We start from the raw sequence: 25,978 nt of genomic DNA, 5'->3' as shown, positions 1-25,978 counted from the left end.
CAACCCGGAGCGGCTGAGCCCCCACGGGCCGGGGCGACTACCGGGGAGGGGGGCGAATTGCTTAACCCCATCGCTTGCGGCGGGTCCCGGAGGACCCGGGCTGCGCCCAGGTGGAAGGAGCGGGCGGGGGGCGGGACGGCGGCACGGCGGCACCTGCCGGGCCTCGCCCAACCGTGGGGCCGCCCAGCCCCGCGCCCGCCCCAGTGCTCATGCGCCCCGGGAGAGGTTTAAAGCGGCGCGGCGGCGGCCGCCGGCTGTGCAGCTCCGTGGAGCCGCCGGGGCTGAGCGGAGGGCACGGCACGGCACGGCACGGCACGGCAGCCCGCGGTGGGGCGGGCACGCTGCCTTGTGCTGAGCTGAGCGGAGCTGCTCGCCTCGCCTCTGCTCTCGGCTGCCCCGGGGTGCGGGCGCGCCCGGCCGCCATGTGGCTCGCCCCCCTTCTCCTCGGTGGGTACCGCGGGGAGCGGCTCGGGGCCGGCGCGGACCGTCGCCCCGACCCGACCCGCTCCCTGTCTGTTCGCAGGCGCCTTTCTGCTCTCCAGCCCCGTGCGCGGGAGCGACGGCACGGGTGAGTTGGCCGCTCTCCTCCCTCCACCTGTCCGCCGGGGGTTCCCCCTCCGGGACCGTCTCCGCCCGTTCCCTCCCCGCCGGGAGGTCGCGGGTCCCGGCTCGGCGCTTCCCCGGCGCGCCCGGTCGCGGCCGCCTCTCGCCGGGACGCGCCGGGGGGCTGCCCGCGGGGCGCTGACGGGCCGCCCCGGGCAGCGGTGCGAGCGGCGGGGCCGCCGCCGCGGAGGGCTGCGGGGGGGCCGGGGTCGCAGCGCTGCCCCGGAGCCGGAGGCCGGCCGGGCCCCGCCGTGTCGGGCTCCTCGGGAGGTGGCCCCGGGGGAGGCTGCAGAGTGGCACGGAGGATGCCTGGGAACGCTCCCAAACGGGGGGTGAAACTCCCTCCTGGCGCAGGTTGAAGAGGAGCAGTGGTGACAAGTGTCCCCGTCAAGGGGAGTGCTGATAGCAAGAGTGAGTGGGAGTGTGTTTGTGTGTGTTACAAAGGCGCTCGCGCGGTGCTTGGCAATTTGAGGATCTCCGACGTGGTTTTGACCATGGAATTGGTTAAAAACTTCTTAAACCTGCCCTGCCGTTGTTTTGACCCGGAAAGCAAAAGAACATGCTTAAGATGCCTGGCAGGGCAGGGGCTGCCAGTTGCACCATGCCCTGTTGGACCACATCCCTGCTGCTGGAGAGTGGGCTCTCCTGGAACCAGAGTCAACCCGTGGAAACCAGGAGCCATAGGAAGCAGTTGGAGAAATAAGGCGCCAGAAGGACACAGGCGGTTTGTCTGCCCCTTCCAGCGGAGCCGCTCATCGAGGGAGGGCAGGAGCCTCCAGAAGGATGTGCTTCCGGACGCAGGCCTGGCCTGCAGAAGGTGAGTGACTTCAGGCTTTTCTGAATGGCCCTTCAGGATTTCACAGCCATTAGGAAGCAGGATTTGCTGCTCATTTTGTGTTCACTTAAGCATTTGGAAAATTCTTTTGTGCTAAATTGATAATAGCTATATGACATGGGAATGCTACGGCTGTAAAAGGAAAAAAATGCACAGCAATAGAAAGCCTACTCCAACCCCAATTCTTTTCCCTTTTACTTTACAGGTATGTTACAGATGAAGCACCAACAGTCTGTCAGGACATAAGCAAAAAGTTTTCTGTAATGCTTTCTCCCAGGGCTGGAGAAGAAGCCACTGTAATCTGAAGGTACCTGGAACCAGCTAAAATAACATTGTGTATTAGAAAAATGGAATATTGGTACCAGGATGTGTTTGTAACATGTGAACGGTTCCTGTAAGATATTGCCTCTTACCATTATTCTGAGTCTAAATTAAGTAGCATTTGGTTATTGAACTAGAAGCTTGCAGGAACTTCTATAAAGTGCTTAAATTCTGTTGTTCAAAGTAATGGAAGAACATGAGTTTCCTCAAAAATCCACTCTATTTAGGCTCATAACTACTTAGGGAGATCTTAAAGGATCTTATATCTTTCCTTATACTCCCCCTGAAATGCATACAAATATTGCTCAGTTCAGCAGTTCTGGTTACCATACATGAGACTGTATGGGTGGGTGAACATTGGTATGTGATGATAAGCGACCTTAAGTTGATCAGAAAAGGGCGAGCCTCGTATTGAAATGAATGATATAGCCCTGACCAGATTTTTTAAATCCCCTTGCTCTCGTCCAGATCAGGATATGTGCTTAAGATTGTATGAATTTGTTTGCAATCTGTGAATATGTTTTCCAAAACATTAACAGGTATAGTTCTACTAGTATATCTCTTTTTTCCTAGTATGGATAAGGTTTGTGGGAGTATTCCTTGCATGAGATATAAAAAGCAGGCTTGTTTGAATCCTCAAGATAAAAAAGGACTTCAAATCTTCCTATTTTGCAGAGAAACAATACTGACAGGAATAAGAAGCATAATAGGGATGCACTTCTCTGTTTTATGACTTGTAAAGCTATCCTACCCTTAGGAATCCCTAACTTTTTTGTGATAATGTACATAGGGATTTTTTTTTTCCTTTACATAAACAAATTCTGCTTTCCCAAAGCAACGCATGGAAACTTCAAGATAAGAAAAGCTCAGATTTTGGTTATAGATTTTATTTTTCTACATTCTTTTACATTAGTGACTTCTGTCAAAAATTGATAACTTCTACAGGTGGGTATAAAACAGCTATTCAGGGCAAATCAGAGTATATGGGATGAGGCACCAAAAAGATGGACACTGATGGAATGACTGAAAGCATTGTTATCAGATGGATGTTTTAGGAGACAAGTGAGCCTTTGCTTTTTTTTCTTTTTTAGGTCAACAGTGATGGAGGACATTCATCCCTACCTTTAAATACGGCTTAAATCAGGAAGAAATACAGTTTCTTTGTACTTTGTTTTTATGGTGTACTCTGATGTAGTGTGTTTCTGTGAGGCTTAAAGAGCGTGTGTTTTGACAGAATGGAATGATGGTCATTTTTATTACAGTTCTGAAGGCCTAATGTTATATCGCAAAACGTAGGTCTCTAGTCTTCATCAGAGTCCAGAATGGGTAGGAGTCTAGGGCTGAGTCCTTTCCCGTAAATTACAAGCTTATCTTTCCTTCCAGAAATACATGGATTTAGAGTATTGGATCACATAAGTATCCAGAGAAACGCCTCCACTGCTACTGCTCTTGCATTTTTAAATTACAGTGATTAAAACATACGGGTTTTATATCGGTTACCTTATATATGTAGCCCTTTGGTGGTTTCTGCTATGATGAAGTATCTTGGATAGACTAACAAAAACAACCACCACCTTCAATTTTAATAGTAATGTCACATATGAAATTTAGGAGAATTAGTGTGTAAGCTGGCAAAGAACTATTCTATATTATCTAGTATTCAGACCTGATTAATACATTATCCTGTTTGCAACAGATTGCTTGTAGTTTTATGGGTTGGATAGCTAATGATACATTACCTAAGAGGGAAGAACAAAATCCTCTGCAGAGTTGCTATCATATGTCTTAATTTTGGTACCTAGTACTTCTCGTTTTGATGCATCTAACATTCCTAATGTTAGTCTCAGTTATAGAATTACAGTTTATAGAAAACTGTATCTATCTACATAGAAAACCAAAATGAAATTGTTGCTTTTTAATTAACAGCATCATGCACTTCAAAGTGTGCTGATCCAGCTGAGGTATGAACAGCTACAGCCCCTAGCTACAGTATGTCATCTCTTCAGTTCACACAGCAGCAACTTGCTCCCTTCTCTTGGAAGCCATCCTCTCATTGTGTAGACAAGGGTCACGACAGTCTTTAAACTGCCAGTACATAAAAATCCCATGGATGGGTTACAATGGACTTCTGTGTTTTCACAACCAGGGAAAACACAACAAGATTTTTTTTTCCCCATCTTCTGTGCTATGTAAAATGTTGGTCTGACATATGACCATAATTAGTAATCACCTGCTAGTGAGGGAAATACAGATCTCCAAGTGATAAAGGGTTCCTTAACTAGGCATGCCTAACTGTCTTTGTAGGCACAGCCTGCCAAGGAATTTAGTCAAGTACAGTACATTAGAAATGACAGGTATTAAAACTTCCCGTGGCGTCTTGCACTTTTAGAGGCTGCAAAAATGTTGCAGGGTGCATGGCACAAGCAGTACTGTGAAAGCAGAGATTACCAGTGATGCTTATTGCAGTGGTTCCTCCAAGGATATCCAGCCTTCCAGCTGCTGTTTTATTCTGATGGTCTTGCTAGTTGTCATTTGGTGGCTATTACTTGATTCGTGCCCAGTAATTAGCTGATACACTTCTACAACTTTCATGAAAGGATTGGGGGACTCAAACAGCAAAGCAAATTGACTTCCTTTAGCATAATACCAGTAAGATAGCACTTTTAACAATGAAAGTATGGAGCTTCTAGGTATAAGCATTATTTTTCAGACTTTTGTTTTTAAGGCAAATGTGTAAGACTAAACATGGAGAGGATGTGAGTAGGTAGGACTGTAAGTCCTAAAAAACTTCTCTATTTCTTAGGATACTTGAGAATTGGATTAAATCACTTTACAGTGTCTTGCTACGTAGACAGCTTTTATTATCTTGAGAAGGGAAAAATGAAGAAGTATTTACTGGTTTCTTTTTTCTTACCCTGGACTATATAGACATATTTAGCATATTTAAGTCACACCTTTGTGCTGACAAATAACAGCAAAGATTTTTCAGGAATATGTGACTAGGTAGTTTAACATTATTTCTGTATAGCATTAAGAGGATTACATATACTTAAAAGTAAAACTACATGCATGGTCTATGAATGTATGTGTTAGATTTATGCAGCCAGAATGAACTGACACAATTTCCTGTGCACCTCTGTCTAACTATTCTGCTTTTCAGTTCTAAAGTCAGTGAGATTAGCAGGAGGTATGACCTTTTTTAACTGCTGGTGAGGAACAGTATATGCTCCAAATACTTTCAAATACAAGCAGCTTATGTTGGGGTCAGTAAGCACCCTAGAGTAAGCATGGAAAGAGTGGGCAGGGAAGCAGGTGGGAGACAGATCACTGATCCCTGAAACATACTCTCCTTGGGATATAATGCTGTGGTGTATGCACTGATACATTGGCCAGCCTCTGTCAGCTCTCATATTAATATTGTGAAAAAGTAATACTCTGAGTGCATATAGAAAAGGTTCTTGCACCTTCTAGTGCTCAGCAAGGGCAAGATGTTTTCTTGGGAAGTTCAGAATAAATATCCAGTCATGGGTTGAATTTATGATGCTGAACTGATATTGATCTAAGCCCAAGCCCTAATTTGCTGTGCTATCGGACCAGCTGAATGTGCTGTCCTGTGTAGTAGAAGGATGGTAGTGAGCATCCAAGATAATGACCTCTAAGTTTTCAAAAGAAAAAGCATCAATTTGCCAAGGAAAATTGTATACTGGTGTAAATTTGTGTCTGCACACCTAAATTACACACAACCAAGCACAGTGAAAGCTTAATGATAATAATCTGAGGAGCAACTTTTAAGGGGGGGGGGAAGCAGAGTTCTATGTGAAAAATGCATGTGCTTCAGCTGAATAAATAACTTCTGTTTCACTGGGTGAATCTGACAGTCCTTTGCACAATGATAATGGTGTAAATTTCATTGCAATGAATTGATGTGAATATTCTAGAAGTTACTGTGTTACTGGAGCAAGGAGATGGGTATTCCTTTTTTTATACTAGCCTCAGTAGGATTTATTGCAGAGGCTAAGGGAAATGCTGCTTCATGAATGTCACTGGAGAGAAGATTCAGAGTTTCCCAAGTGATTCATAGATGTCTTTATGGCTGGAGATTACCATGGGGATGTCAGAGTCATTTAATTTCTCCCTTGGAGAGTGCTGTCTATTCCTGTGTTCCACCAGCCCTTGAAGGTCTTCCCCTTGCCCTTCTGTCTCTGCAGTAAACTTACAGATGTGAATTGCTTTTCCTCCTGTAATATTCCTTGGAAATTATTTTAATGTTGTTTTAGTGTTGTTTGCCTTTTTTTATCCTTTCCACCTTTTTCTCCACTTCTTTCCCATAAATAATTTAAGAATATGTTCTTCCTTGTCATACCTGTATATTTGTAAGCTTCAAAGATGTTTTTACAGACATGCTGGAGCATAAGATGAGACACTGTACCTAATTTCAAATTCAAACATTGCTTTAAGCTTGGAAACTGTATAGAGATTTTAAAAACCCAACACTAAACCCTTAAGATTTTTCAGGTCACAGGTTCTTCTTCTTTCTTTAGCTTCTACTGCTATCACATGCTTTACAAGAGGACTTGACCTTAGAAAGGAGACAGAAGATGTCCTTTGCCCAGCAAACTGTCCTCTATGGCAATTTTATGTCTTTGGAGATGGAGTTTATGCCTCTCTTTCCAGTGTCTGCGGAGCTGCCATACACAGGTCAGTCAGATGACTGCTAATCAATGTATTAAGCAAGTTTTATATAGTCTTGCCACACTTTTAAACATTAACTTTTTGATGCTATCATAATAAAGATCTTTCTGGATTTCGAGAGCCACATTAACTCGGTAGGAATGTCATTAGGAGAAGATAGAACAAGGAAGAAAAGAATGGTTGGGTGGCTTACAAGTTACCTGAGTTGTGTTTAAGTGTTCCTGAAAATGACTTTAACTTTTTCTGAAAGGGCACAGCAGCAGACAGACTTTCACTGTAAGATTACTTAGGTGTCACTGGTAGACATGGAAGGATACGGTTGAAATAATAACTAATGGGAGAATAAAAGCAGATTCACTTTCTGACTTTAATTTACATGACGTTTTTTCTGAAATTGTTGAAATCAGCTTAAGCTCCTATGCAAAGAGACCTATGCTATGATTTGGCTGAATGTGATCCATAGACTATTGCTTTTAATCAGTGTTATGCTTTTCTGTTACAGCTTTTCTCTTCTGACAGTTGCTTGCTGGGTGTTAGTCTACTTAATGATCTCTTAATTAGACCAGTATCTAGCTGAATTCACTTCTGTATCAAATTGAAAACTAAAGACTAAGAAAAATACCCAGATAACCCATGCTAAATAGATGTCATTAGAGAAGCAATAATAATTCCACAGGGGAAGGAAAACAGGCTGGCAGATACCTCATTGAGGTTATCTGGGGTTTTGGGGGGTTGGTGGTGGGGTTTTTTTTGAGGAAGGACAAAGATTTAATTATTTATTGGCAAGGTAAATTCTCTCTTGGATCAATTTTTAATAAGGACATGTTGGACAAAATCAGCTGGAGACAGTGAGATATCTATTTCAGATGCCTGTGGAAGGCAGACTGATTCCTGTCAGTCTATAGGGAGTTTCAGACTTTGATTTTAATGCTTTGAGAAAGCTTTTTTGGTTATTAAAGGATGATTTTTAGCTTCGTCTAGTAACTGTCTGCACAACATGATACTTATTCACTTAGACCTTTCACAATATGCTTCCTACCACAAAGTAGATTTGAAATTTTGTAAGATGTTATGACTCTTAAGATAGGACTGACATTTCAGCAGCAGAAATTTGGATTTGATATGAAGGAAAGCCTAAAAAATAAGGATAGACTAGATGGCCTGGGATATTATAGGAACTGCAATAGACAGTGCAGTTTCAAAAAACCAATAGACATCCATCTGTCTAGAATAACTAGATAACTGTAATTGATCCTATCATGAAGCAAAAGTATGGACTAGATCATCCTGCCCAAACACTTCCTAATTTCTGAGAATTCTCTAATTAAATATTATGAATATATTTAAACGTAAATGACTTCATGCATATAATCTAAATTCCTTAGGTTTCAGGAGGTATTCTTGACACAAATCATTATGTCAATGTATCATACTATATTACAGAGACCTTTCTAACATCCTATTCCTATGAATGAGATTTCATTAGCATTTGTGGATTATAACATAACTTATCCAGAATCCCTTTGAGCATCGCTGAAGCTCCTAGGTATGTTCATGTTAACTATACATGAACTACAGTTAAACAAAAAAAATCACACCACCTTATTATATTTTTATATTCCAGATAAGACTACTGCTGCCCTTGCAGAAAGGCTGAAACTATTCTTAAAAGCTTAAGTGAAGCAAGGTTTTTAAAAGAAATGGGGGAATAATTTCAGTCTTTTTTTTTATTCCCAAGCAACAGAAAGAAACTCTTTCAGAATATGTTGATGTAATGCTGAACTCTGCTATCAGAGTATTTTTTATTTAAAAAAAAGAAAAAAAAACCTAGAATTTTATAGAGAAATAAATTACTAGAAGGTAAAGGAGGAAACTGAAGGTTTTTTTGAGTTAACATTCATTCCTTGATACTTCAAATGCCATAAAATACATACTGAACATTTTAAATAATATTTAGGGGACTGTCATTACTATCCAGAAACTTATTTAAAGTGTCAATTAAAATCCTATAACTTTTAACAAGACTTCAAAAATTCAGGCTATTTTTATAGTATTTAAACTCCAAAGTAAACTAAAATGAACAATTTTTTTTTATTTTAATTGGATATAAGGAGGAGTTTTGATTAGAAACTCTGGAATTTCTCAAATGCTGTAAAGGAGACTAAGAGCTAAGGTACTATGAGGGCAGCTAGAAAGAACTTGGGAGGTATTGTAGGGTCTGTGTGTATTTGTTTTTAAAGCTTAAGAGTTGGTTTCAAAGATAATTACATGTCTCCATGTGTGTTTTAATGCTAGAACAGGCTTCCTTTTGATCATTCTGTAAAAAGAATGAATGCCTCCATTCAGTGTGCTTTAAGTGTCTTCATGAGTGTTTAAAAAAAAAGTTAGACTTCAGTTCTTCATTTTTCCAAGTTTAGGTATATACAAAAAGTTTGTGAAAGAATCTCTGGATCAAAGGTATCTTTTTTTTTCTGGAAAAAAGGTTACACAGGAAAGCTGAGATTTCTTCCTGTTGTCTTTTTTTCTAAGACAATGTTTGTATTTAGTGATGAAGCCATTTATTTTGACATTGTGTTTCTTCACTGGTTGCCAAAGATGTCTTTGCTTAAACAGAATATCAAGACCTTTTTTTCCAAAGGGATTGAAGACTTGAGTGTTTTGAAAAGTTGCAAAGAAAGTTCCTAACCAGTTCAGCTAGGCGGTGGTCTTGAACCTCCCATGCCAGTGGTGACAATGACTGTTAGAGAATTCCCACCAAGAAAGCTGGTGGGCCTCAGTTCTATCACAGCTGGGGAATACTTCTACAAAAGGAGGAGATACAAGAAATGGAAGATGCAGATTTCTTTTCAAGATTTGAATAGTCTTCCCCTAGGTAATAAAGCATAGGCACGTAACTCTTCACTGAAGTCAGTACCTTATAAACTATGTGTATTATTGTTCACCAGCCCAGAAGCATAGGAGTATAGAAAAATCCATACTTATCACAGTAACTGTCAATATAAATTATACTACTTGTGAAATGTGCACCCCTGTTTCTCAAACCTGCATCTAACAATCTGCCTCCACAGACCTTGCGAGAACAATGAGGGCTCTAATAGCAATGAAGGAATTAAAATAAACTCACACTTCTAATCTGTGTCTGCCAGTAAGAATGTAAATTAACAATGTTCAAGTCTTCTGAATATGATAGACTGTAGTAAAGCATTTTGAAAAAGCAAAATATAGGTGAAAAGCTTGTTTAGCAGAACTGCTGTTTTTTGAAGACTACCTTTACATTGGTGCTATTAGTCCTGTTGGCCTATCATACTCAGAACGGAATTTGCTGCATGAGAGTTTTGTTGGTTTTGCTGCAACTATTAGCAGCCATAAATACTAGTCCTGGTAAAAAAGGGGTTAATGAATGGAGGAGAGGCTATAGCTGTTTGGTTCTCAGCTAATTTCAGTGCAGGCTGCAAAATCCAACAAAAACATACAAAATACTTGTTCCTTCTCACTCTGTATTGCAATGGCTAAACTCCATATTGGTGTCAAAGTAATGCCAAGAAGATATTCCTAATAGGTAATCACCGTAACTTGCTGTTATTGTGATGTAACTAGATATGCGCTTTGAGAATTTCCTAAATTTCTTTCAAATAAACTAGTTGTGGTTGTTTCAGTTAACTAGGTGTACTCTACGTTACATTGCCTGGTGAGTGCAACATAGCTCTATACCTTAAGCACTGTTGAGTACCAGGCCTGTGCCACTACAACGACTGTTGCTGTTACCTTATAGAAAGCACAGTCAGACAACTATGCACCGTTTCAAGAAGCATCAGTCTTGGGAGCAGTGCTTCCTTACTTTTATAAACTGAAAATTATTGTGTGAGCATGAGTCAGTTCCCTGCTACACATATGCTCCAGTTAGTGTGCTGGTTCCAAAATGAGACATGATTTCTTATTTTTTATATAAACCAAACAATGCTTATTCCTATGAGTAGTTCCATTCCTGTGAGGCAATTATTAACACAAGAAAATACTTTATAATGCATGTAAAGAGCTATGAATAATTCTGTATACTACAGATGAATAAGCTTTCTGCCTGTTTTAGTTTGTTATATTTGGCTTTTTCTCTCCTTATTTTATGTGTAATTACTCTCAGGAAACAGAATATTTATTTAATATTTTTCTTTTTCTGGGCAGAAGAATAAAAGATTTATTTGTCGAGGGAAGAATGGAGAACCTCCTACCAGGCTGACACTATGTAGGCATGAAGAACTGAGTTAAATCTACCACTGAGTGATTAATTGGATTAATAATCAGAAGGTCAAATGAAGGACTAGTTTCTCAGCTTGTGCAGTTCTGTTCTAGTGCCAATTCCACTAAATGGAGACCTAGCCCAATGTGGTAGTTTAGATGCTAAATAGGCCTGTAAATTTTCTCATAACCTTCCAAAGTAGTCACAGGGTGGAACCATTTCTAATTAAACATGGGGGTCCCAGAACTCAAGTGTAACAAAAGTGTATCATTGTATTACCAAGCTGGCCACAAAGTGACCACAAACATGAACGGCCTCTAAGCTGCCCTGGTGTTTGCTAGAAGAATATTGACAAAAAAGTTGTCTGGCCAGAGGGATTTCTGAGCAGCTGGAGATCCCCTGGGAAACTTTGGTATAGTGCCTGCTTCTGCTGCTGAGCCTTCTTTCCTGCCAAAAGCAATAGGGGTGCAGAGGAGACAGAAAGAGAACAACCCAGGGGCCAGAGGATGCTGGAATGAAACCCTGAGCAGCTCCGTATCAGTGATTGAAGGCAATTAGGCAGCAGTAGGAGACTGCGGTTTGGAGAAGAGGAGGATGCTTCTTGGAGTTATGGAGAAAGGTGGATGATGTGGAAGGAGTTTGATGCAGCTGCTGATAGAAGGAATTATGAGAATTCAGGTAATTCACCTGTCTCATCTTAAGTCCCTGAGGATGACTGTTTTCATCCAAGGACCCTATAGGAAATGCCAGCTGCTATCACAGCCAGCACTCTGTTAACAATGGGAACTGGAACTTTCAGGTCAAAATTATGCTCTTGGGTAGTATGTCAGGCCTTTATCTTTCCGCTCTCTTCCTTCTGCTGTAAAAGCAGATAGCCTACCTGTAGACATATGATGAGCATGAAAACATACCATGTGAGCTTTTGAGCAAATGTTTTGCTTCTGGACTGCAAGACTAAATCAGCTCAATATTTACTTATTTCAACAACTCAGTTGTAGTGCTGCTGCCCTTGGGCTTGGGACCTTTCCTTATCATACAAAATTTAGCCTATGTTCAAAACTATTTCTCTTCACTCTTTAACATTGTTATACAACAAGGGGAAAAACAGTCTTCATCTATTTCACTGACAACATTTTGTTATCTTTAGACAATTTTATCTAGCTGATCCTTACCTTACACTTAGAACTAAGCCTATTTAAGGGAATAGCCACTTGGCTTTATCTCCAACATTTTTAAACAGGTCAATAGTTTATAAGCATGCTGCAAAAAATGCTCTCTCCATCGGCCAAATCTGTCACTGCTCTTACACATTCTAAGAAACAATGGAAAATCTACCCAGAGGAAAAAGATTTTCACCTGGTGAAAATCTTTTTGTTTCCTCCTCCTTTAAACAGCAGATGGTATTTCAGTTTTCTATTGCTGTGTCTAACATTACTGACTGTAGTTACATCTATAAGGGTTGTCTCCCATGGCCAAAGAGTCTCGTTGTGTCTAGGCATCAGTTTTGATGTAGAGGGTCCTTTAAAAATGCATTAAAAATTAAGCAAAGGCAAGCCAGACCTGTATCTTTTTCTCTGAGAATGGAGATAAACAGTTCTTGCACTTTGACGAGGTGCATGAGGCTCTAAAAAGCTTCAGTCCCATCTGCTCGTTTACCTCAATTCAGATTTTTAAAGTATATTTTAGATGAAATTCCTATATTTCCTAAGACCTTCCCATACGTTTTGCTGCCGTTGGCCAGTATACTTTCTTCCATGAGCTACTGTGCAGTGAGGTATTGGATTGCTTCCTCATGTATCTGCTTTTCTGTTCAATTTGTGTGCATTTTTGAGTGAAGAATACCATTTAGGTATAAATTATGATCTGTTATTAACAGTGAAGCTAGGCAAGAGAATGGACTGACAGCTTTTGTATAAAGTTGGATCAAGCAGTGCTGGCAGTAGCATGAAACATAGTGAGTAAGGAAGCGAAAGCTGTTCCTGGAAAATCTGCAGAGTTCCAGTTTAATCAAAACAGCTGTGGCATGCAAGTCAATCATACAGAAGCAAAAAACAGCAGTGAAAATCAAAGCAAGTTGTAATGACAGAAGTCATTCTAAGGAAATGCATAGGCGCTTCTTTGCTGTTTAAATACTGCTGCGGATCTACGCAGGATGAATCTCACTTTTAGAGTCAATCAATCATAAACAATTGCAGGAAGGAATTTGCCACTCTGATTCAGAATATAAAGGCATACTGACAATATGGTTTATTCCACTTTAGCACGTTATGAGGATACACTCTGAGTAAACTTCCTGGAAGAAACATCCCAAGTAAAACTGATGAGATTGTAAAAGATGGCTTAAACAGTTGTTAACTTGCCTACAGAACCAAATGACAAGAGGAATAACTTTGATAAAGCTATAGTTCATGTTATATTCACATATAATATCAACCTCCTACCTGCATTAAAAATAGCAGAGCTGTTATGGAAATAATGTATCTTCAGAAGGCAGTCTAGAGTTTTATGGCTTGTGATAAAATACAGAATCAAGTGTTTTCAATAAGTAGATAGGGAGCAAATAAATCTACTCTGGTTTCAGTGGAAAGCTTCCAAATTCAATGGAGACTATCTAGACTATTATTTTTTCCCAGAATGATTACGTGGCAATCAAAATGAAAAGACGAATTGACAAAATTGGTCACACTGTGCCTAAAATAAGCTGAAATCATTGCTTCCAGGAAAAATTCTTACGTTAAGCTTTCAGTATGAATGTCTTCTTGAGTTTAATTGAGCCAGTGCTCAAAGTTGCGAGCCCATGACAAAGGAAGTGGGAAGACATACTAAGCTCTTCTTGGGATCTAACTTGGGCATAGATCAGATTTGCTGATGTAAGCCCAAGTACCTTCACTAAAATTGCAAGTACAAACTTAAACTAGAAACTGTTCCAATTCAACATATATATTCTATTTCTGACACATATTTCCTGAGACACTAGTGAAGACTTGGATGCCAAAGAGAGCCAGGTACCAGAGAAGAATGTTAAGTTCTAATTAGACTGAAATAGTCTAAATACATTAATGTGTTATTTTTTCCCAAAGATAACTTTGCCTTACTAAATTTTCCTGTCATTTAAAAATAACCAGTTAGAAGCTCTGGTCTGATTTTCCTCCCACTGTTTTTTAAAGAACCGTGAAGTACTGTTTGTATTTGCCAACTTTATAGTCTGATTTTTAAACTCATTCAGGGTAACTTTACTAAAGATCCTCTGCCTATATACTGTATACAGTATTCCTAGATGAGAAAATATCTGTATATTTTGAAACTACTATCATAATCTTCCAAGCTACAAGAATTAAATATTTATAACCACAGTTCAATTTAGAAATGCAAAGCACGTCCATGAATGAGGAATGTATTTTAACAGCAGTCCACAAGGAGATTTATGTGGAAGCTGCCTTCGCCACAGATACCCAGAGCTCATATTACCAGAAATATATGCAAGATTTCCTAAACTCTGGCCTTGATTATTCTACTTTCACAATATTTTAAATCGGATTACATTGGGACCTCTTTTCAAGCAGGAAGCCAAGCAGATAAGAAAAATAAACACAAAGGCACACATTGCTGTGTTTACGTAGTCTTGAAATGGTTGTCTCCCAGTGTACTGTACCTGTCCAAGTACTACAAAGCATCAAGCTTTTACTCCCTCTTAGACAAGCTTAACATTGCATTTTGGCCTCTAAAAATAACAACCATACTTTCGGTAGCACATAAAAAGAGATCTAACTAGTTCTGATGCCTGTTATTGTCACTTGAGGTATCCAAATACAACCAACCGTAACAGCCTCCCTGCCTGCAAAAACAGTGAAGTTCACTCTGGGCTGCTTTTAACCCTGAAGTTTTCTAAATGCATAAATCAATTGTCCTGCTACGTAGTCACATGATTCACAGCCCATAAGCATCTGCAAGGTTTTCAAACCAGCTATTTCTTCATTTGTCTCAGATGGCAGGACAGATCTGGTAGGCAACCTCAAAACCTGTTTGTTGTATCATGAAATGAAATTCAACAAGGGAAAAATTATAGTTGCCTTCTCTAAGAACTAGACTATGACCTCTAAAAACTTGTCTAGGGTCTGGGTGTTTTAGGTTTGACCACCTTCTCAGTTTTGGAAAAATTTCTCTGTAGATTTTGCTACAAGTTTTCTTGTTGCTTCTGTTTCTAAACTGATGCTTCTAGTAAGGCATTAAGGAGTATAATAGTCTTATAATACTGAATATGACTTTATAAGATATTTTAATCAGTAAGCTTCTTGGTATTTGTTCTGAATTATTTTTTTTTAATGAATCCATTATAACCGTATATTGAGGATGCATTGCGGTATGCTTCAACTAATGAAGATAGCTATGACTTGTTAACTGTTATCTAAGTATTCCAAATTCTGAAGCTGCAATTTGGTATGTTACTCTACGTCTCTGTCAGTGAAAATTACATGGTTGAATGGCATCTGCTGTTGATATACTCTTTCCAAGTCTAGACTGAAAGCAATCCAGAATCTTACATGGATTGAGTTAGTAACTTGCATTTATTTCATTCATTTCAGATTTCACATTTAATGTTTACTACAGGTGAATAAGAAGAATAAAACGCTTTAGGTTCTGTTTTTATAATTATCAGTAATCTGATGGCTGTTATCAGTAATGTCTGTAGTTGCATAACAAGATAGCCTACATATCCATTACTACTATAAACAGCAATTTTTCTTCCCTGTTTTCTTAGCTTTGGTCATTTTGTAGCTAAGTGTACTGAATTTTGTTTCAGTCACAAATATTCATGAGGCATAATGAGCTCAAATACGTTTTGCTGAAGCTCTTTCCTTTAGGAATTGATATGTCCTTGAAACATTCTCTTCTGTGTCAGTCTGAACACTGCCAGAATTTTAGAAATTCCTGATCTCTTCTTAATAAGTCTGCGTGGTGCTCTGCAGAATAGTTTCTTTTAAAAGTCTTTTCAGCAATTTGTAGCTTCTTTTAGCCTGAACACAACTGCCTGCCTGTCTGGCCTCTTTTTCAGGAGGCTAGTGTCCAATATACTAATGATGGTATAATTGTATTGCATTTTCTTGTGATTAAAATGTCTGATTTTTAACAACTCTTTTTGTATCTCAGCGGAGTGATCACCAATGCAGGAGGAGCTGTAAGGGTACAGACTCTCCCAGGACAGGAAAACTACCCTGCTGTAAATGCCAATGGGATCCAGTCTCAGGTGCTCGCCAGATGGGCTTCGTCTTTCTCAGTGACTCGTAAGTGGATCACACTTACTATTTTGCAAACTATATTTGACATATTAACAGAACTCTAGGAAACTTCTTCAGTGCTTCTGTATGCATGAACAAATGTGATTGCTATCTGTAGTAACAAAAGTTCTCACTTTTAACTCATTTTTTAATCTTCAATTTTCCACAATTTCTACTACTCTAGCTATTCTGTAGCAGAAGCTGCTACAAAAAATGGATCACAGTTATTTAGAATATAATGACATGATAGCAGGCAGTTGACAGTGCAGTTCCATGACAGTTTAAACTGATCTAAGTCAGTGCTTTCATATTGCTATTGCAGTCCTGTCCACCTACCGCTTCCAGCCATATAGTTTTATCCTTTCTCTCACCCTGCCTGCCTTTGTGCAGACAGTAGCACTTATCGGGCCCTTCAAAGAGCTTGAGCACCGTTCCCTGCAAACAGAACACTGGCCCTCCAAAAATAGGAATAATGTCAACTTAGATGTGATGTGGTCATTAAGTTACAGTGTGACATGGTGGTTTTTTCAGAAGTTTTTGTCTGCATAGTTGAGATACTGTGCCTGACTGCAAACCAGTTATCATGCCCTGCCACTTGGGTGAGGTTAAACCACCCTCATAAAAATGTATAAAGAAACCTACTGGTTATATATGTTGTTGTGCTTTCAAAAATATTAAAGTGTATGTGTTTTCTGGTATATTCTTTCAAAGTTTGGGAAACAAATCTCTCTAATGCATTCTTATTGATTGCATAGCTAAAATTCAGCCTACTCTAAGATACTAGTAATCCTTGTATAGTGGCCATTGCAAATTAATAGCTAAGAGCTTGAAATTACAGGTGCTTTTGATGAGGTTGTAAGTGAAATCCACTTCCTCAGATCACATCTTGAATGTATCTGCTAGAAGTAATGTCTGCTATAGTTCAAAAACTCTCATCGATTAGATATGCTGTAATTACTCATCAGCTGCTATTGTTTCAAATGCAGAAGCTCAAAGGAGAAGTTTATTACCTGTAAAACAAGGAGTGCAATACTAGATTGCACCAAAGATCTGTCTAGGCCCATGTCCTACTCCAAGAGTGGCTAATGGTAGATGATGAAGAAAGGTTATTGGGAAAACAGCACTCTTCAAACACTTGTAATTTCATCTAAATTTCATCATTTCATACTGAAATAGAGTAAATTTATTCTTCCAATATTTTAACAGGTACCAAGAATGCAGCACTTGAAGTAGTTGGGCGATCAGTATCAACAGCACGTCCTTCTACAGGTAGGAGATCTCTGCAGTAAGGGAAGCATCCTGTGGTAAGATGTGCTACAGGGGATGAATCCCTGACTAAAATGCCATGTTTCATATGACTTGTTTATTTTTAAAGAAGAAAATATATACAATATCTGGTTTTGCAGTATATCTTTCATCAGCAAAAAGAGGAATCATTTGTAATCAAGGAGATTGATTCTAACTTCAGCAGTGCTCACATGAATTATGAAAAACTTGAATGAATTTTAAAAAGTAATATGAATAACAGAAAGGAAGGAAAAAGTTCATAAGCTCCTGTAATATTCATTCCCATTAAGCAACAGACAAGACAGACAATGCATTCCTTCTTACAGAACTACTCAACAGCTGAGTGCTGTCAGGACTTACATAACAGAAATTTAGATGTTATGCAAATTTCTTCCCAGAAAATGCTGCATTAAAAGGCTAGATCAGTTTTTATGAAGGTTAGTGGTATATAAACACTGGACTTGGATCTTCATTGTGAATAGACAGTTTGCTTTACAGTTGAAGTCACAGTTTGCTTCCAAACCATTAAAACTGCACAGTGTATACAGCAGGATTGCTAACTGAGAAATGGTAGCACTTGGGTTGGTGAGCTACAGCAACCCACTCAGCTTTTTCCCTTTCAGTAATGAGCTAGGCAGGTGTAGAAAGGAAGGTTAAACTGTTTCATTTGAAAAAGAATATTGTCTAAGGAGCAAAGCAGTCGTAGCGCAAGTTTAATAATTAAACCGATTGACAGTTCTTACTGCAGATAGATTGCCATGTAATTCTTGGAGTCTGAGCTTTTTCTCATTCACTTTTGGCTGTTCATCTTGTTCATAAATCATCCATGCTGTTTCCTTCACTGAAGGTAAAAGACCTAAGAAGCCGCTTGATAAAAAGGCTGGAAACAAAGGTAGGAACCCACAGATTCTACTTTTGCAAAGCAAAATCCTAATGTTTATTTGGTGTTAAGTGAGTCTAATTATTTTGGATGTTCACAGACTGTAAAGCTGATATTGCATTTCTTATTGATGGAAGTTACAACATCGGCCAACGTAGATTTAATTTGCAGAAAAACTTTGTTGGAAAAGTAGCTGTGATGTTGGGAATTGGAACAGAAGGGCCTCACGTTGGAGTTGTACAAGCCAGGTAAGAACAGATCTGTACAAAATATAACTGAGTGATTAATAAGGTAAATTAATTAAAACATCACTCCCTATTTTGCAGAACAGTATTCACTCAATAATTGCAGATGAATAGCAAGAGAAAGCAAAATCTTTCCAGCTGCAGTACTGTTTGCTCTGTGCTACACTGAGATGTCCATGTGAGAAGGCATGAAAAATTTGTTCATCATCTGACTCTGGTACTTGATATTTGGATTGAGAGAGCAGCTGGACTTCTCACAGCCCCTCTGCCACTGACAGTTTTGTAATCTATCTTAGCAAAACAGCAGAAAGTACTCTGTAAAGGGGAGATGGCTCTTTAAAAATTGTAGAGAGGGTATTGTCACAATTGACTGTGTGTAGACATACAAACCAAAAACCTGCTCTTGCCAACCTGTAGGTTATTACAGCTAATATTTTCAAATTGTAATTGGTCACTATTTTATTTTAAAACTATTCATACTATGTATGTTCGCAGGCTGCAAAACAGCCTGAAAGCCACTGCAACATCCAGCATATTGGTAAAAGGTTTTTTGGAGCCACAGGTCAGTTTGCTAGTGCTCAGCAGTAGCAGTTTTCCAAGGCTTAGCCATTTTGGCTATTGCTTCTGGAATAAAGGAAGCACAAAGCAGCCTTTAACTCTCTTATTCTAAGAAGATGAAACATCTGTTATATTGACACAGAATTTCTCTATTGCATTTTTTATCATTAAGGCCTGTTCCTCTCCCCTGCCTTTAAGACAACTGCAGAGTAGATGTCTGTGTCTGATTTAATGACCTAGGCTTGCTTTTATAGTCACTAGAAAGACCACATTCATGGCACAAACCAGCTGAACTGCTTTGGATGCCTCTTTTAGGATGTGGTGAATTGCATCCTGAAAAATCCAGTCTGTCCAATGTAGACATCAAAATATGGGGGAAATGAGCCTCACTCTTGCTGTCCTGGGTTTAAATACTGTGAGGAATAATTCCTGGAGAAACTGAGTAATCAGTTCAGTGCCTTGAACATTCAACTCTTCATCAGAAATGAATCTTAGAAGCAATAATCTTTATATCTCAAAATGTACTATTTTAACAGTTCTTGTGCCATGAGATTCAGCACTGCAGACCAACTCTGCTTGGCACAGGGGTTCTTTCTAGTGATTCTGATGGAGCATCAGGCCATTTATTCATAGCAGCAGCTTTTTGACCTGCAGGTGTCTGTCTTCCTACTCTTCACATGACAAATTTGTTTCCTACTATAAATCAAAAGTGAAATCTGGGAACTTAGTGCAGCTAAAATCTTTCATTTCTTAAATGGAGTCAGTAGCTAATGCACCTTAAAACTTCTCAAATAACTTAAACTGTATTTCACAGGAATTTTTTAAAAACAAGGTGTTTGTCATACAAATAGTGGGAAACCTGCCAATTTTCAATTACACAAATGCATTTAGTTTAACATCTGGCATGTTCAAAGTTTTTTCCTGTATATATTTTCAACCTACTGTTTTCAGCTGCTTGATAAATATAAGAGTCAATCTGTTCTTGATTTACCCACCCAGCTAAATAATTCCTCTTGCTAAGGATTGTGAGAATTATGAAGTGAGGATCATGCTTCTATTTTAGGAATTAAAAATACAAAGAAGAGTGTACATTACCAAGAACAAAATTATTCAAAGTGTATTTTAGCTTGCTAATGCCATAGCGGTATGAAAAGTGAACTACATACTTTATTACTCTGTTTTATATTTCCACAGTGAACATCCAAAAATTGAATTCTATCTGAAAAACTTCACTGCTGCAAAAGAAGTTTTGTTTGCCATAAAGGAACTAGGGTTCAGAGGAGGCAATTCTAATACAGGTGAGTTCATACCTCCACGCAAATAGAAATTATTTATTTACATTTCCAAATGCTTATTTATTTTAATATATATAAAACTATGTGTGTATATATATACACACACTGGAGTTCTTATAATTCAGTTGGGCAAGAAAGCGTTTTAAATGCCACACTCACCTTAGGTTCAACATTTTTCCACTAGAACATTGCCACACCTTCCATTTCATTTCCAGAAGTTAAGGTTGCTTATTACACATTCAATTAGAGTAGAAGTGCAAATATCACTTCCTGCATTTAAACAGTAATCAACTTTTCACTAGTACCAGAGTGATATCTTGAGACAAATTCATATCTAAAAGGCTTAGTGTTTCATTCTTGATGAGTTGCTAATTAAAGAGTTAGCATAATCTTGGAATTAGTAGCAAGTGGTTGTGAAGAGATGTTTGCCAAATGAGGAAACTGAGCATTCCAAATATGTTGCATTTCACAAGCTAAATTTAAGTAGCTCCTCAACTTCCTTCTGATTAATTTGGCAGGCACTAGTATAGCTACTTCCTAGTACAAAACTAGACCTGTGGGTGAAAAAATGTCAGTGGTTTCTTCCTCAGCTTTATCTGTGGGTTTGGGGTTGTTTTGGTTTTTTTTTGTGGGGATGGTTTGGGTTTGGGTTTTTTGAGGTTTTTTTTGTTTGTTTTTTTTTTAACTTAAAGGTTGCTCAAGCTTCATTATCATCAAATTTCCTGGGACACTCTTTTGCTTTTACAGTGGGTTAGACCTGTAATCATAACCAAAATCCAGCACAATTTCATATAGGAAACTGGTGTCAAAATGTAATTGCATTATTTCTTCATATTCTTTTTCTGTTCAAAACTAGGGAAAGCTTTGAAGCACACAGCTCAGAAATTCTTCTCTTTAGAAAATGGAGCACGCAAAGGAATTCCCAAGATCATTGTAGTGTTCCTAGATGGGTGGCCCTCAGATGATATAGAAGAAGCCGGCATAGTGGCCAGAGAATTTGGAGTCAATGTATTCATTGTATCTGTAGCGAAACCCACAACAGAGGAGCTGGGAATGGTACAAGACATTGGTTTTGTTGACAAAGTAAGAAAGAATATCATTATACATTTTTTCAGTCATGGGTATGATTCTAGAGAATTTACTTCATGCTAAAATATTAATGAACTAATGCTTTTATAAATGTGTGCACATATTTAAATGTAAAATTAAAATACTGCCTCAAAAATGTCAGTGAAGCTATCCCTGCTTATAAGTGATTTAAAAGAATATCAATAGGAAGCCTAAAGAAACGCTGGGTTTTTTTCTGCTCAAGGGGGCTACACAAAGGTACCGAAATGCTATCACTGTCCTCCCAGTTCAGAGTCTTGGCCAAGCTGTAGCTCCTGAACTTTGTAATTACATGAAGATCCTCAGAGTAGGAGATTCCCCTGTTGTAGGTATGGTTAAATGTGTCAAAGGCAATGAAACACAGATATTATATCTCCTATCCTGAAATGGCAGACAGGGAGGCATATCTTTCAGTACATGCTCTATGGAGGACTATTTACTTACTTTCACTACAAAGAGGGCAGGAAAGATTGAAAAACACATCCTAACAAGTTCACATGCAAGCCATTCATCTTGGATGAAGAGTTTTGGATATTGCTCTGGATCAGTTAGAGTAGGAATTCGAATACAGATCTTCTACTCTCACATAAGCTTTCTAATCAGTAGGTCTTTACTTACTCTCCAGTGAAAAAAACCTCTCATTTTTTCACAGGGAGGTTTTAGATGTTTCATTTCAGCAGAAAAGGCACAGCTCAGAGCACGAACAGAATGAAGCAAGCACTACAGCTCTGCTGCTTCCAGGCACAAGATAGATTGCTGCCCACCCCAGTGTTATTGCAGGCAGGTCCAAATCTTACATACTGATAGGCACAGAAAGACGTGACCGTAGGTGACTAAGGCCTGCCCTCCCCTTCTGCATTTTGATCTTAGACAGAGTAGTTATCACCTTGGAAAGCTGATTTTAAATTTAACCCCTTTCTCAATTACGTTGCACTTTACATGCATCCTATAGAAGCCAGGGGGAAAAGAAATTTTGCTTTGAATGACCTGGAGCTATATTTCTGCCAAACTCTACATCTGTGTTTGAGACATCATAGATTAAAAAAAAATAAAGTGCTTACCAAGTTCAAAGGGAAAACACAGAAGCTTAATTTTCAGTGGATAAGCAAAAATACAGAACTTTCACTCCTCTGTATATTCAGTAGCCATGACTTAGTTCACTTTCAAAACACGTAGTTAAAATTTCCAGTTGTTACAATTCTTGCAAATAAAGTGAAATGATTTGAAATTTCCAGAGGTTGGGAGGCAGGGATGACTTTATTATTGGTTAAAATAAGCTATAGTGTAGCTTTCACTGACTTCAACTGCAGATGTTTGCCCTCAATTTCTTTACAAATCAGCAAGCAAAAAACGCACCCCAAACCCCCACCATCAGGCTCCATTTCTAACCCACCTTTGAAAGGAAATCATATAGATGTCTGATTATTATCCATACAACCACTGTGTCAGTATTCACTTCTTGACTTTTTGTTTTCAAACAGGCTGTCTGTCGAAACAACGGCTTCTTCTCTTACCAGATGCCCACCTGGTTTGGTACTACCAAATATGTAAAACCTCTTGTCCAAAAATTGTGTTCACATGAGCAGATGTTGTGTAGCAAGACATGCTACAACTCTGTCAACATAGGTTTCTTGATAGATGGTTCCAGCAGCGTTGGAGACAGCAACTTCCGCCTTGTTCTTGAATTCATCAGCAACGTTGCAAAGGCTTTTGAGATCTCTGACATTGGTTCCAAGATTGCAGCTGTGCAGTTCACATATGATCAGCGTACTGAGTTCAGCTTCACAGACTACACCACTAAAGAAAAGGTCCTCTCGGCTATCCGGAACATTCGCTACATGAGCGGTGGCACTGCTACTGGTGATGCCATTTCTTTCACAACCAGAAATGTGTTTGGGCCAATGAAAGATGGACCTAACAAAAATTTCCTCGTTGTTTTGACTGATGGTCAGTCTTACGATGATGTTAGAGGACCTGCTGCTGCTGCACAAAAAGCAGGTAAATGATGTATCTTTAAAAGCAGTGGAAGTTGATTCATCCTATTTATGCTGTATTGTAAATGTTAAGATTTTAAAGTTTGCAAATAAAGCCCCACTGAGTGAATCAAATGTCATACCTGTTTTAAATTCAGCAAAACGTAAGCCCCAAGGAACTCTTTTCTATTAGGATGAAAAGAACCAGTGCTATGGAGCCAGGTATGAGTAGACTCACTCATGACAGCTTAGTGAAAAACATACACCCAGTCTTATTTCCCTAAACAGGAGAGAAATTAGTAGATTAAAAATAAAGAGCCAAGTAGAGAAGCTCCAATCAGTGATGCCATCTAATACAGCATGACTCCTGCTGTTCATCATCATCTAGGAAGCAAATAAGCAGTTTTGGCCAGAAAGCTTATTGGGCTGCTAACGCTTGAAAACACTAAGCATACACAAAGGATCCAGATTTATTTTCAAAATCATTTTACACTTTTTTACTTGTGTTTCAAGACTGACATTGTAACTGCTACATTCATGTGTGTCACTACAAAAACCAACTAAGATGCTAGCTCTTAAGATAACCCGTATTTCCTTCAGGATTTTTACTGAGACAAATCTTCTAATTCCTGATACTTAGTGGCAAAATCTAATAATCTTGGTCAGACTGCAGGTATTGAAACATGCAGATTTATTCATGGATGTAGAAATGGCTGTTTTTCTTGTATCCATAGGCAAAATGGTCGTAACTTTTTTTTTTTCTTACTGTAGGAATAACTGTCTTCTCTGTTGGTGTTGCGTGGGCACCTCTGGATGATCTGAAAGACATGGCTTCTGAACCAAGAGAATCCCATACTTTCTTCACTAGAGAGTTCACAGGATTAGAGCAGATGGTTCCTGATGTTATTAGAGGCATCTGTAAAGATTTTTTGGACTCTAAACAGTAAAGCAAAAATCTGCTGTTGGATATTACTACTTTGAAACTAAAAATCATGAAACTGAAACAGTCCCTCTAAAGTACAGATGTTCTATTCCTATATATACTATCATAACGCAAGGGAAGAAGGGCTACTTTGTGTTTCTGTAGTCAGTCAAGGATTCATGTGAGCTTGTTAGAGGTTGTACGTAATACTGGAGTGCAGAATTTGGCCAACAGCTATTATTTTCAATACATGTATAGTATCCCCAAGTTTAAAGCTATGCATATCATGCACTTAAGGCTATCAGATATCAGCAGAGGAAACAGTACAGCTCTGACATTTTTGCTGTCACTTGTTAGATGTCTTATGAGTTAAACAACATAATTTTAAATACACGGTACTATCATCTTCTTCTATAAGCCTTCTGTAGCTTATGATTCTGTATCTTTTCAAGGAGTTCTGCTGATAGCATGAAGTACTTTCAGTGCTACAGTTGCACACATCCATTATTGCCAGGCAGTTTAAGAAAAGATACAACAGATTGTAGCTAATCAGTCTATTTTTACTAGTTGAGGTTTTGCTATTGTGAATGATACTGCCATCTGGTTGGTAAAGTTTACATCAAAAGACATTTAACTTCTACCCACAGTTTTCTGTGGATCTATGTTGTTCAGTTCTTTTGGCACAGATTTTGAAAGGTATTTATGGCACAGTAGTTCTTTTTGAGGATCCGGATCTTAACATATTAGCTGATACTACTGCTTCCTACACCACTGAAGTCAACAGTGATATTCCTAATATATCTAATAACGAGATTTTTTCCTGTCTATGCTTTGTACTGTCTTGATTTTACAAAGTTGTTATTGGCTAGATTGCTAGAGTCAGGAATCTTGGGCGAAGAGATTAAATTAGACCACACACTGGGAATTGAAAGGATTCAAATTCAAATCCAAAGGTATCTCAAACCTTGAAACCTAACTGATTTATATCAGATTACATGGTTAGAAAAAGAGTAGGCAGACATGTAAGTGGGATTCAGTAGCTCACAGAATAACAACTTTCTAATGCTAGTAAAAACATCTTTAAAGATGTGTGAGGTTATCTGAAGATGAAAGAATAGTTTTCTTGAAAAAAGGCTTTAATTTGCTTACATACTTAGTAATGTGTTGATGCATTTATACCTACATGCATGTGGTTAAAATAATGCAATATTCACTGAGTTATTCCAGGTTCCTGGTGTGAATAACATACTTCAAGTATTCTTTAGAAAATAAAGGTTTTTGAAAGTAAAATATACAGTGGAAAACAAAACAGCACTTTCCCTATCAATCTAGGCTTTCCCTTTTTTCCTCTGCCCTCGCTATTGATTGTAAAATTCATAGTAGTTATGGAGCAGCACAGAAGGAATTGTATTCATCAGGCTTATGTTGTGTTATTTTTAATAACTTATGACTGGCTATATATTACACTAAACATGAATGGCAAAGATGCCTTGTATTTTTCTATTAATTGTTATCCCTAATTTTGTTATGTGTTTATAGATAAGAGTATTCAGCTATTGCTGTATAAATTCATATGCAATATCAACTTTGTGCAAAATTTTAATTCATTTAGTTTATAAACTTTTTATAGAAATATACATTGCAAGAAAACTGGGACTGCTGCTATCTGTTTTAATATCCTGTAATATAAAACTCTTTTTATGATGAACCTCATGTAGTATAGCTTGAGTAAATTGCATGTGATGCTTCC

General features: G+C 38.7%; 1 protein-coding gene across 1 annotated transcript; it reads left to right on the top strand.

The window, feature by feature from the left end:
- The first annotated feature begins 291 nt into the window (after positions 1 to 291).
- Positions 292 to 25,974, top strand: COCH (cochlin). The gene is made up of 11 exons (XM_075031101.1): positions 292 to 447; positions 524 to 568; positions 6,301 to 6,457; positions 15,834 to 15,967; positions 17,168 to 17,230; positions 18,096 to 18,140; positions 18,229 to 18,376; positions 20,126 to 20,229; positions 21,083 to 21,309; positions 22,815 to 23,331; positions 24,078 to 25,974. Exons 1-11 carry the CDS (start codon positions 423 to 425, stop codon positions 24,251 to 24,253), a joined length of 1,641 nt encoding a protein of 546 aa, XP_074887202.1. The 5' UTR covers positions 292 to 422; the 3' UTR covers positions 24,254 to 25,974.
- The last annotated feature ends 4 nt before the right edge of the window (positions 25,975 to 25,978 follow it).

The sequence above is a fragment of the Buteo buteo genome, chromosome 6 (assembly GCF_964188355.1).
Source record: "Buteo buteo chromosome 6, bButBut1.hap1.1, whole genome shotgun sequence".
NCBI classification, from domain to species: Eukaryota; Metazoa; Chordata; class Aves; order Accipitriformes; family Accipitridae; genus Buteo; species Buteo buteo.
Note: the sequence above shows the minus strand (reverse complement) of the source record. Positions and strands in the feature narration are given on the sequence as shown.

What these genes read in the sequence shown, in the direction of transcription:
- COCH (XM_075031101.1), top strand. Translation starts at nt 423, where the DNA reads ATGTGGCTCGCCCCCCTTCTCCTCG. An exon ending in TAAAAAGGCTGGAAACAAAG is followed by an intron (nt 18,141 to 18,228) that starts GTAGGAACCCAC and finishes GGATGTTCACAG; the next exon opens with ACTGTAAAGCTGATATTGCA. An exon ending in ACATTGGTTTTGTTGACAAA is followed by an intron (nt 21,310 to 22,814) that starts GTAAGAAAGAAT and finishes GTTTTCAAACAG; the next exon opens with GCTGTCTGTCGAAACAACGG.